At 47.4% G+C, this 13,557-nt stretch overlaps 1 protein-coding gene across 2 annotated transcripts in view; it reads right to left on the bottom strand.

The window, feature by feature from the left end:
* Positions 1-13,557, bottom strand: part of Syne3 (spectrin repeat containing nuclear envelope family member 3) — a 77,789-nt gene that overhangs the window by 4,559 nt on the left and 59,673 nt on the right. For both annotated transcript variants that reach the window (XM_051196548.1, XM_051196549.1), the window contains exons 15-17: positions 11,104-11,262; positions 7,129-7,278; positions 6,062-6,100 (exon numbers count right to left, since the gene is read on the bottom strand). In XM_051196548.1, coding sequence (XP_051052505.1) covers positions 6,062-6,100; positions 7,129-7,278; positions 11,104-11,262 — 348 coding nt within the window. The remainder of the gene's footprint in view (positions 1-6,061; positions 6,101-7,128; positions 7,279-11,103; positions 11,263-13,557) is intronic.

Consider the following 13,557-nt stretch of genomic DNA (forward strand, 5'->3'; position numbering starts at 1 on the left):
CTGCCTGGGCCTCATCCACTACAAAGACAGGCCAGCCCCAACAGCTCAAGGTGAAGAGGAGCTGGGCACAGTACACCCCAGTGCCTCTCACTGTAGCTCCCTCAGAACCAACTTTAACCCTCTGCCTGGGATACACTGGTAGCTTATGTCCTTGTCTGTCCTGGGAGCCCAGGCAGGGGGCCGTGTACGTCCTAATGGTGAACACATTCCCCAGATGGCCTGACTACCCTGACCACATATTTTCTTCCCTATTCTCCCAGTACAAAAAGCATGGGATTGCAGCCCAGGATAGCTGAGGGCTAGAAGAGCCTGTACAGGTCTCATCTGGACACAAGCCAGGTTTACTTGATCTCTGTGTGAGATAGGCAGGCCACAGAATCACAGTTTTTCAGACTCCCAGGTTGATGGAGTAGGAGAGGAGGCAAGCTACATTGAACTGGCCTTCGGAACCGGTTGACTTCCATGGCAAAGTCAATGGATGCAATGGTCAAAGGAGAGGCACCTTTGTCCTCAACTCAAGGAAGGCTGCACCACATTCAGGAGCAGCTGTATGGGTGTCGCCATGGGGTAGCATCATTACATTAGGGTAACCAGAGAAGTAGCAGAAAGAGAGGAGCCAGGTTAGGTGTAGGGGTTGGGGCAGCCTCTAGAGGGGATGTGGTCATAGCTCCTGCTGCCTAGAGGCAGGAAAGATGACCCCCAATACATTAACTATCCTCACTGCCCAGGCAATTACAGGTTCCCTGGCAGGGGTTAGCTTCTGAGAAGTGGGGTGTGTGGGGGAGGGGAAGTCAGACTAGTGACAACTCTCTCACAACGCAGCACTACCCAGCTACTTTATGGTTCTTGTGGGTAGAAGGAAGATGGCATCAAATGTGGTTTGAGGCTAGTCTGGGTCAGAGGCATTATAGTATGGCTGAGCAAAGCCCAGCTATGTATTTAGCAGGGACCATGGATGGGGTGGACTTGGGCTGTTGGCTGGGCTGTAAGCAGGTGACACATAGAAAGTTCAGTGACATCACTGCCCCAGCCCCGACTGGCCTTGCTGTCCATGGGGCAGAGGAGGAAGAGAGTTGTTGAGATCAGGATGTGAGTGTCCATCACAGCACCTGGCACACTTTTGTTTTAAAGCTCAGCTGTGACAGCCATCCTCTACCACGGGAAGACAACCGATACCTTCAGAGGATTTGTATCATAATATCCCACCTCACCCAGGAACCTGCTGAAAGGCAACCATGATCTTTCCACCAAGGAAGAAAGCAGGCACCGCCAATGTCAGTCAGAAGGCACTCACCTGAAGAGTCTCCATAAAGGAGCTGGGTGCTGTGGCTCAGTAGGTAGAGAGCTTGTCTAGCATGCCTGAAGCCCAGGGTTTGATTCCCCAGCTCGGGGGAAACTGGGTATGGTAGTGTCCACCTGTAACAGTGGCCCTCAGGTGTTAGAGGCAGAATTAGGAATCCAGGTTCATCCTCACATTCAGCGAATTTGAGGCTAGCCTGGGCTATGGGAGACTGTGGGAAGGGGGGAGGGAGAGGGGAGGGACTAAAGAAGAAAAACCCATAATGCTGCATGGGGGAGGGGCTGTGCCTTCAGTGGATGAGGGAACACAGATAGCGATCTCATAGAAAGAGGGGCCAGAACGTTCCACATTTGGATGAAGGGAGGAAGAAGAAAGCTATTTCTTGAGAACTTGAACCCTAGGCAAAGGTTCCCCAAACAGATGGGCTAAGTGCACATCCCCACATCCCCAGTGTAGCCTAAAGAAAACCAGAACAAAATGCATCATCAGCAGAGATTTTTGACTTCCAAGAATCCCAAGTGAAGGTTTCCTGAGTGGAGGGAGGAAGCAATCTTGAGTACTCCTTGGGAGGACTAGATTGGAACAAAAATCTAAATTCCAGCAAAGTGAATAAACAAATAAATAAAATCAGTCTTAAAGCCTTGGAAATGCTATCAAGTAAAATACTCTCAGGTGACTCCCACATGTGGACCTGTGTACCCAGAGCCCCACGTGCGGAGCCCAGGGTACCCAGAGCCCCCTGGCACACTGTGCCCAGCCCTTGCAAGCACAGCCAGTCAGTCCGGGGCCCCAGTGAAAAGACTGTCTCCAGGGAGAGCAACAACACATCCCAGGCCACAGCAGGGCTTGACGTGACTCAGGCCCAGCTGCCATGCAAACGGCAACTACGATTTGTGTGTCTGAGTGCTGCAGGCAAGCGTCCACTGGCACCGGGCTGGCTAACACGCTGGCAGTACAGATTTAATAAATCTTAATTATTCTGTGTATGCAAATAAACAGGCTGAAGCTGCTGACGTAGCAGGAGCCTTAGATGACGTGAGGCCTGGAGGGAGGAAAGGAAGTGTGGAGAAGCAGCCATACATAAGGCATCAGTTCCACAGCAGGTTGTCTTTCTTCCCTGTGGGCTGAAAATAATTTATAGAAAGTGTTAAGTTGGTGAGATTGCAGCTTTTGCAGAAGGCACTTCTGTTCTACCTGGCTGGCTTGTGTGTGTGTATATGTGTGTGTATTCACATGTGCATGTGCACACACGTCAGCTGTACACATGTGTTACCTGTATGTGCATGCATGTGTATATGTGCACACAAGAATGCATGTGCATATATGTGTGTATGTATGTGCCCATGTGAGTTTATACACATGTGTATTGCATGTGTGTGTGCACACGTGTGTGAAGCCCTATAATAATTGCACATACCTAACCAGCTAAAAACACATGAGGACTGTGAGTTTGGGTCTTGAGTGTCCCATAGAGACTTGTGAGTTACAGAACTGACCCCGCAGATAGAGTATTTGGAGAAATGGAACACTTAAGAGGTGGGGCTGCAAACGGCTCAGTGTTAAGAACACTGTCTGCCCTTGCAGAGGACCTAGGTTCGATTCCCAGCACCCACAGGGCAGCTCACAACTGCAATTCCAGTTCTAAGGGATCTGATGCCCTCTTCTGGCTTCTACAGGCACTGCATGCCTGTGGTGCACATACATGCAGGTGGAACAGTCAAACACATAAAATAAATAATAAACCTGGTGGGACCTATTGGAAGGTCCTTAGGTCGTTGGGGGTTGTCCTTGAAAAGGACCGTGGGCTTCTCCTCTTCCTCCTCTTTTGCTTCCTGGCTGTGAGGAGGGCAGTTTTGCTCCACCTCATGTTCCCACCACTACGTATGACTTCACTAAAGGCCCAAAGCAACAGGGGCAAGTGACCATGGTTGGGAAACTCTGTGAAACCTGTGAGTCAGATAACCCTTGCCTCTTCATAAGCTGGTTTCCTCAAGCACTTTGTAACAGTAACGGAAAGCTGACTAGCAGAAGACTTCCGTGTCAGTGCACTGCCCTTTCTACTCTTGTGGGAAGCAGGGACAAGTGTCTGCAGGTATCTGCCCTCACATACACGACAACTGAGAGCCTACTATGTGCCAGGCAGTAGGAAGGAGAAATCCTGCTTTAGTTCAGTGGACTCATTTCCATGGTCCAGTAATCTGCCAAACATCACACATACCAGTGACTGAGCCTGGATTTGAATGCAGAGCATAAGACACCAGTTCTCAAAGTGTGGTCCCTGAGCTAGAGGTGTGAGCAACACTGGGTTATGAACCATCCACACCAATGGGTCAGGAGCTCAGGGGTGGGCGCAGCCATCTGGGTTCACAGGCCATCCTAACTGTCGGTGAATATCAAGCTGCCAAGAATAACTTCCTTCTTCATAGGAAGCTGAGGTTTGCTGGCTTAAAACGAAGCCAAAATTGAAGTCAGCCTTTTGTACATCTACTTGTTTGAAACATAGCATGGATAAGCACATAGAACCTCCTAGTTTATATACCCAACGGTATGATGCTGACATCTCCTAGCCGTAGCTAAACAGGGTTATTTGGTAAACATCGGAGTTATGAGCTCTCATGGTTGCTACCCTTCTGACACAAAGATGACCAAGCCCCAGCTCCACACAGATGTCCCAGCCAGGATGGGTACACTGTCCTGCTCTAGGATGACACACCATCACTCTTTTGGAGTTGATGAGTTTTGAGCACATTAAGCAGCCTTTGTCACAAGGTCATTACTGACTTGGTACTGATAAAACAAATGAATGCAGCCACCACTTAGAATCTGTTTGGCAGACGTGTACAATCCATGGCTCACATGTCACATGCACCCCAGGACAGCTTAGGAATGTGGTCCAACACAAAACTATAAACGTACTTAAAACATTGTGAGGTTTGGGGTTTTCTGTTTTTGTGTTTGCTTTTTAAGAAAAAATTCTTTGTAGAAGATATTATGTCTCAGTGTCAAACCATTGGACACCTCTCATCAACTCTAGCCTAGGCTGCATGGATGGGGACTCCCAACCATGGAGGGGCTTAAAGTGCAGCAACAACAGGCAGAAGGAACACTGATCTTGGGACATCCTGATCTTGGGAACACGGATCTTGGCCCACCAGCGGCCACCAGGCCAGGCAGTGTGGGTCACCTCTCCTTTCCAGCACCCCCCCACCCCACCACCCAGGTCCTGAGTTTCACACCATTCTGAACTGGGGAGAATCCTGGGTGAAACACGTCTGCCTTGGTATGTTCTGGTTCACACAGCCTTCAGAATTAGTTCATGGAGTAAATTAAGCCAGCATTGACATTTCCATTTCACACACAGGAAAGGGAACCCAAGGCAGGGTGATTTGCACAAGGTCGTAAAGCTGGTTGGACAAGGGCTGCAGGTGCAGCCTTGATCCATGATGTCACCCTGATCCCTGACCCATGAGTCACCCATTTTCCTCAAGCTGACAGAGGCCCACTAGGTCCAGGGTGCCCACACCTGGGATTTAGACTCTGGGGAACGAGAGGCCTGAAGTGAACCAGAGTATTCTGGGGGCTTGTGTCACCGTGGTCGATATTGCGCAAGAAATCAAGGGCAACACCGGGGACATCAAGGGACAGAAAAGGGGAGAAAGGGCCCAGGGTGTTTCCAGGGCACTCTGAAAGGTTAAGGCATGGGTGTTGAGACCTGAGGGCCGATGCCATCAGCAGTCACATGCCTGGCAGTCAGCACATCAGGTCTTCATGCCATTCCCCCCAAAGGCTTAGAGCTGAGCTAAGAAGGCTACTTGGTGTCAATGTCAGGTACAATGAGATGCCCTAGCCACAAGTGTCCTGGCTTGAATGGGAAATAGCCCCGCAGGCTCGTGATCCGTCCCTAACAAGGGGAGGTTGTGAACCCTGTGGGAGTTGGGGTGTAGCTGGCTGAGGGTCATACCAGGTCCCAGTCCCCAATTTCTCCCTCTTCCTCTCCCCCCACCCCCCAAACCTCTCACTTTCCCTCCCTGGTTGGTCACAAAGTGGACAGCCATCCTCTGTCACAGGCTCCCAATGCAATGACACACTGCCTAAGCACAGAGTCCTAATGACTGTGGCTGTAGGCTCTGAAATCCTGAGCCAAAAAAGCAAATCCCTTCTCAAGCTTTTTTTTCTGCTGCATATTTGGTCACAGCCCTGGAAATGGAACTGAGACCCCCCCCTCCCAAGAACCAATCCTGGGCAGTGGGGAGCGCCACCTAGAGACAGGAACTGGTACTGTCCTCACTTTAGCGGTGACTAACATTGGTAAAGCCAGACTTCTCAATGGACACCAAGGGTAAACGCGCCTGGTAGAGCAAAGGACCCCATCACCCCTTTCTAACATGTCCCCTAGGGCCAAAGAGGCCACACGATCCAATTTTCCCAGAACAGACCAGGCTCCTAGGTTAGTCCTGGTTTATATCTGCTGCTCTCCAGTGTGTTCTGGGTCTGGATCTAGGGTCCCTCCTGCCCCTATACTGTGGGTATGTCAAGGCCAATCCACACACACTTGTCAATCCCTTCCCGAGCCTGGGGCTTTCTGAGAACACATACCTCAAGGCCTAGCCCGTTACAACCCAAAGCTTGTTCTCTATCCGTACTCTTAAGAGCTCATGGAACAGTCTACAAAACCCAGACACCCTGCCCCAGGATCACAGGCTTTCTAGCCTTGAACATTCTCTGCCCTCTAGCTGTGTGGAGCAGATGGCAGACACGTACCTTCTGGAATGCAGTCAGCTCCCCTGGAGAAGTCTGTGTCTGTTATTTTAGGGAAGGGGAAGAAATGGGGTCAAAATTAGCTAGGCGCATAAAACTTAAACCCCGGCAAACCCGTAGCGGACTATTCATTTTGTCGGGGGAGTGTTTCGTTAACATTTCTGGTCATTTGCACAGCCTGTGCCAGCAGGGGGTTCTGTTTAATGAGATTTTTAACACACTTCAGGTCCAGGTGGCACTGTCTAGATGGCCTTGGCCAGGGCTGGGAATGCGGCCTAGCTGACTTGGGCTGGGCTGACACCTAGCGGCCAAACTGGCTGTTGTGGGGCCAGAAAAGCCTGGCATGCCTGAGGCTGTGGCTTCAGGGCTCTGAGGCCTGAAAAGGGAGCTCTAGAGGGGGTCGTTTCACCTAGTCCTTCCTGGGCCCAGGGAACTTGATTTCTTTGTGTCGCTGTTGTCGTCAGTCCAGAGTGAAGGATTATGAGTGGGCGTGTTATGAGACCAGAGCATTTAACAAAGGCTATCATTACCCATGGCTTGTGTAGGAGACAGGAAGTCCAGGAGATTAAAGTTCTAGGCCAGGGTCAGAGGAAGGGAGGGCTGAGTCTCAGGAGCACTGGCATCCAACCCATCATCCCTGTGGCAGCACCACACCCAAGGGATGGAGGGATGGAACAGACACAGTCTCTGCCAGTGAAGAACTGTGACCCCCAGCTTCAAGCACTGGGGTCAAGGGTGGGACTCAGCTCTCCCCTCTAGAGAATGGGATGCCAATACTCCAGCAGAAAGTGGCTTTAGAACCAAACGAGAAATGTACATACAACTCTGTCATGGCAGAAGCAAGAGATCTGTACGCACTATTCACAGGACTCCAGCATCACTGGGAGGTAAAAGGGACAAGTATGATGTGAGTCAAGTGCCTGAGACCAGAGATTGTCCCTCTCTTCCTCTGAGCAGCCACATTGGCCTGGTGTATGGATGGATGTACCAGGATGAACCAAATAGGTTCTGCTGTCTCCCCACACCATGGTTGCCTCCTGGGACCCCCAACCTTTAACCCAAGCACCTACCAGCAGGTGGCCAGAGTCCTTGAGCTTGGACTTGTACAGCATCCAACGATAGCGCAGATCTTCCAGCTCATTGTCGGGGTCCCTTGCTGGCCTGAGATGGAGCAGATTCTCGAAGAGATGCTGGCCTTCTGGGATTCGAGCCTCCAGCTCCTGAGAGAAAAGGCACCGTCATGTCACAACTGCCCAGGAGCCCAAGAACCCCACCTGGCTGGTAAGGATATGGCAATGAAGTACCATCTGAGGCATGCTGGGAGATGTGGACAGGACCAGTAACATGAGACTCTCATCCATGCAATGTTTTTAAAAAAAATGTTTTTAGGGCTATAGAGATGGCTCGATGGTTAAGAATATAGCTGCTCTTGCAGAGGACCTGGGTTCAAGTCTTAGCACCCAAATGTTGGCTCATAACTATTTTTAACTTTAGTCCCTGAGGGACCTGATGCTTTCTTCTGTCATCTAAGGGTACCAGGCACATATGCAGTGCACAGACATACGTGCAAGCAAAACACTAGTACACATAAAATGTTCTTTTAAAACTTGGTCTTAGGAGCACTTATTTTGTGTGTATGCATGTTTTGCCTGCATGTATATATGTACATCATGAGTATGCCTGGCACCTGTAGAAATCTGAACAGTGCATCAGATCCCTTGAAACTGGAGTTATGGAAGGTTGTGAGCCACCACGTGGATGCTGGGAACTGAACCCAGGTTGTCTGTGAGAGCAGCAAGTTCTCTTAACCTCTGCACCATCTTTCCAGCCTTCGTTTACGTATCCAGAATGTTAGAGAACACCCCACAGTGTTTACCTTTAACACTGACATCCCAGGACCACGAGAGTTTGTTACCACGGTCACCATCACAAAGTTCTCACCATGGAGCGTGCCTCTCTGCTGGCATTTCTAAGACTGGCAGTGTTGGTGTTGAGTTAGGTAGACTTTTCCTATCTAAGTAGACCACAGCTCTCCCCTAGGGTGACCCTTCCTCTTCCCAGGACTCCTGAGAGGTGGTGGGATGTGGGGTCGGGGAGGAGTCTACAGGCTGGAGTCTAGGCTTCAGCCCCAGCTTTGGACCCTGGCTAAGCTGCTCAGGACCTAGCATGGTGCAGGCTGGCCCAGAAGTCATGTTTGATAAGACTGGAGTGGAGTGTGGACAACAGAACTGAGTCAGGGAGGCGGGTGGGAGACTTACTGTGATGTGTAGTTCCGTCCTAGGGATGAGCCATGCCGTGAGAACACAGTGCAACATTTAAAGCCATTGATGGGCTAACACACATGGAGACTAGTCAGGGCAAAACTCAGGAAAGTGGATGGGAGTGTGGCTCCACGGCAGAACATAGCATGTCTGAGGCCCTGCGCTCCATCCCCAGCTCTGCAAACTAAAGCCACACAGAAGCTCTGTGGATGGGCAGGAGAAGCAAGGCCTCCTTTTGCTCTTGGGATTTCATCCCACCCTAGAGGGAATAATACCAGCTTCAAAACCAGTCTGTGTCTACGGCTTCCCAAGGGTAAGATGATGAAAGTCAAAGCCTGGACTCTGCAGAGGAAGGGACTTATAAGTCATTGCCTTTGTAGATGAGATGCCTGCAGGCTTATTCTCAGAGGAAAGGAAGCCATAAGTGAATCCGGCCTTGGATGCACTTACAGCCCAGCTCCAGATCATCTTAGTGGTCCAAAGAACTACAAGACTTGGGCTTGGTGGCCCCAGAATCATAACACCCCCACTACTTGGAAATAACAAATAAAATTCTCTCTGGAGGAAGAGATTACCGTGAGTCCCAAGTTAGTTTTATGTAGATTTTGCTCAGGACAAAAAGTAACCACAGGACAATATATGACACCAAGAATGAGAAGCAGAAATATGTGACAAAAATATCCTTAAATGCCCAGAGATATCAGAATTGTTAGACAATACAATTATGGTGGGTTAAGTTCAAAGAATTAAAAGACAAGCTTAAACATTTCATCAAAGATGAAGTCAGAGAATGTAACCAATCAGACCAAAGAGAACCAAACAGAAGTTCCAAAACTGAGTCTGGAGAGATGGTTCTGAGGTTAAGAGCACTGGTTGCTCTTCCACAGGTCCTGAGTTCAGTTTCCAGCAACCACATGGTGGCTCACAATCATCTGTAATGAGATCTGGTGCCCTCTTCTGGTGTGCAGGCATACATGCAGGCAGAACACTGTACATAATAAATAAATCTTAGAAGTTCTAAAACTGATTGCTATGCAACCAAAGTTAAGATCTTAATAGACATATACACTAGAAAATGAGACACAGCCAAAAATAGAATTAGTCAAGTGGAAGCTGAGTCAGAAAAAAATATTCAGAATTCAACACTCCAAGTCAAGGGTGAAAAATACACAAAAGAGACAAAAATATACAGTGGGAAGAAAAAAAAATGTTGATTTTGGTGACAAATGAGAAAAAGGCATCAAGGCAAAGGTGATATTTTAAGAGATCTTGTCAGATATTTTCCATACAGACTCCATATCACAAATGCAGTTCAAATGATTGCCAAGCAGGATAAATAAGAAGAAATTTGTTCCCTAAAATATCACTGAGATTTCATATAAGTGAGGGAAAGGAGAGGTAGAGTAGGCTTGATTAGGGAGGTCTTGGGAAATGACTTAGGTTTGAACTCCATACTAAAATGTTTTCATGGGGGGAGGGAGGTCAAGGTCAGATTAGTGATTCTGTTGAGTCATGGCTGCCCGCACAAGGAGCCATGACCTGGGTGACAGTCTACCAGAAAGGAGAGCATGGAGGAAGCTGCTGCCATAGTCAGGTGAACAGCAAATACAGAGGGGACAGAAACATCCAGGAAGTGGACTTGAGAAGGTTTTGGTGACTACTGTGGGCTGAACGATTGTCCCTTCCCAAACCTATGTTGACAGTGTTGGGAGATGGGATCTTTGAGGGTGGAATTAATGACCCTCAGGGGTGGGGGGGTGGGACTAATGCCTTCATGGAAAAGTCTCTTTTAGATCACTTTGCCTCTTTGTGCCTCCTCCATCTTTTGGCATAGGACACAACAAGGAAGCCTTGCTAGGTTCTGGTACTTGGACTTTCTTGACTTTGGAGTGCTGAAATTCTTGTTAGTTATAAGTCACTCAGTTTGGAGTATTTTGTTATAGCAGTGGAAACAAACCAAGACTAACAAGATGACAGCTAACAAGGTAGCACAGAGAGAGTAGTGGCAGACCAGATACCAGCATGTGATTTCCTCTCCCCTGTCTACCACACCTTTGATTTTACACCAAGGGGTGGAGTCTCCTTTCTCTGCCTTTGAATGGGAGATGGCCTGTTGACTTTCTACAGCATCACACAGAAGAATCCATATTACACTACCATGCAAGTTCCTAATCTAGGCACCCAAGGGTCTTGCCTGTTCCCATATGCTTCCTTACACTCTGAGCCACCTGGAGCTGTCTGGGCTGTCCCACATGAGAATGAGACATGTCATGCTTGTCTCTATCCACTTCCAGCCACCCTTCCACCAGAGCCACCTAGCTGTTCCACAAATGACAAAAGATAAGGTTGCCCAGAAGATGTGTCTTGGGCTCCAGAACTGGCAGAGACCAGGCTGAGTAAAAATCACCAAGTGTCAAAATCATGAGTTAAACAATAGCTATTGTTTTAAGCAACTCATTGTCATGGAGGTTTATGACACGGTGGCAGCTAACCAATACCAGAATCAAGTGAGTGGTGATATTTTTCAAATAGAGAAAAGTAAGGTAGGATGGATGCATGCATGCATCAATGGATAATTGATGGATGGATACCTACATGGGTACATGGATGCATAGATGGACAAATGGATTCATGGATGGACACATGCAAGGAAAAGTTAACTCTAAAATTTAGAAACAAAAGATGTTAAAATCATTACTCAGACTCAGGATGGCTTACAAACAACTATTAAGTATGACTTCTGGTGTCATGGACACCATTAAGGATCATTTCCTTGGAACAGACCTGCAGCTTCATCTCTCTGGTCCTCAAGTCCTTGGCTGTGGCCATTCTCATTGTGATGATTCCAAGTAGCTTGGAGTTTTCTGCCTGCAGCCACTGTTCAAAGTCCCTCAAGAGCTGGGAGTGATCTTCACGGAGGTCGTGTTCTTCCAATTGGTTTGCCTGCAGGCAAGCATGTGTTTAGATATGAGAAGGGCCTGCTGGCCATGGTTCCTGGGAATCACACCAAAGCATAATGGTAAAGATAAGGACAGGGGACCTGGAGGACATGGGAGGGGCTCAGAGGGATGATGAAGGGCCCTCTATTCATCCACATTTAGGAGGCAAGAGCATTCCTTACCATCACCTCTCTGGAGCTCTAGACGTCATCATCATCCTTGACCAGGACGCCTACCCAGTGGTCATCATGCTTAATAGGATGCCTATCCAGTCAGTGGACATCATCCTTGATTGGATGCCTACCCAGTGGTCACCAGTGGTCATCATCCTTGACCAAGATGTCTACCCAGTGATCATCATCCTTGATAGGATGCCTACCAGTGGTCATCTTTTCTCTATTCTTATAGAGACATGGGCAGAGTGAAATGAAAGCCAGTCTAGTTAAGTCCTTCTCTATCTCTTGGTGGTGCCTCACTCTGTAGTGAGATAGCCCGTCTGTGGCACTGACCACGCCCATTGGGGGTGGAGCCATGGGTGGAGTGACCTGTGGAAGGAGGTCGGAGGGGGCCAGGAAAGGCGCTCTCTTTCTGGCGTGACTTGGACAAGAGAGGATCGGGTTGAATTTCCTGGTGTTCATCTGTCTAGGTTGTAAGTTATTTCTCCCTGAATAAACATCTATTCGGCCTATTTGTTTATCCTGATCCTTATTTAACCACAATATCTGGTGTCAGAAGTGGGATTTACCTCGGTTTCACCCAGGCGGCAAAAGCCTCCCCCTCCCCCACCTTCCCCAACGGGCAGGGTTTAACCAGGTGGACTCACCACAGTTTTGGGACATTTGCCTCTTCCTTTTAAAGTATGATTGGATCTCTCAACCACTGCTTATCCTGTAGGGTTGTGTGGTAACCAGTTATGTGCTTTATCTTGTAATACTCAAAAAACTGTTTTAATTTGCTGGAGACATATGTTGGAGCATTGTCAGTTTTTATTTGTGCAGGTATGCCCATAATGGCCATTACCTCTAATAGGTGTGTTATAACAGAATCAGCCTTTTCAGAGCTCAGAGCAGTAGCCCATTGAAACCCTGAAAATGTATCTATAGTGTGATGTACATATTTTAATTTTCCAAATTTTGAAAAATGGAACACATCCATTTGCCATATTTCATTCCTATTTATACCTTTAGGGTTACTGCCTGGTGGTAAAGGAGTTTGGTTATAGAATGAGCAAGTAGGACATTTCCTTACTATTTCCTTGGCTTGTTCCCAAGTGATAGAAAAATCCTTTTTTAAACCGTTGTTGTTCACGTGGTGTTTCTTATGAAACTCTGAGGCTTCTAGCACACTTCCTATCAATAAACGATCAATTTTATCAGTGCCTTGTGCTAGAGGACCTGGCAGACCCGTATGGGATCTGATGTGTTATATATATAGGATGAGTCCTCTTTCTGATAGTATCTTGTAACTGTATAAACAATGAAGTTAATTCTGTATTGTCAGGAATAAATTCTGCAGTCTCAATGTATAAAACGACTCTCTCTGTGTATTGAGAGTCAGTAACTATATTGAGGGGTTCTTTAAAATCCATAAGTACCATGAGGATGGCATACAATTCTGCCTTTTGTACAGAATTGTAAGGGCTTTGAAGCACTCCAATTATGGTTTGTACTTGAGAAATCTCTCCTAGTAATTTTTGAAGATCTTAAGAGTCTGGTAGCGATTTCTTTTGATCTGTACTTTTTGTGGTCTAATTTTTTGTAGACCTATTTTATATCCTAAGTAGTTGATAGACTCTCCTTTTTGCATTTTTTCAGGTGCAATTTGTAATCCCCAGCGAGGTAAAACTTCCTTTACTTTCTCAAACATTTTTTCTAGTATTTTTCCTTTAGAGTTAGCTAACAATATATCATCCATGTAATGATAGATTATGGATTGTGGAAACTGTTTACGAATTATTTCTAACGGTTTTTGTACGAAATATTGGCACAGGGTGGGGCTATTTAGCATTTCCTGTGGTAAAACCTTCCATTGATATCTCTTCACCAGTTGAGAATTATTATAATTAGGTACCGTGAAGGCAAATTTTTTTTTGTCTTGTTCTTGTAAAGGTATAGTGAAGAAGTAATCCTTTAAATCAATAATAGGCCATTCTTTGGGTATCAAAGAAGGCAAGGGCATTCCAGGCTGTAGAGAGCCCATTGGCTGGATAACTTTATTGATGGCTCTCAGGTCTGTAAGCATTCTCCATTTACCAGATTTCTTTTTGATCACAAATACAGAATTCCAAGGGCTGGTTGAT

Source organism: Phodopus roborovskii, unplaced genomic scaffold (genome assembly GCF_943737965.1).
Source record: "Phodopus roborovskii unplaced genomic scaffold, PHOROB, whole genome shotgun sequence".
Classification (NCBI taxonomy): Eukaryota; Metazoa; Chordata; class Mammalia; order Rodentia; family Cricetidae; genus Phodopus; species Phodopus roborovskii.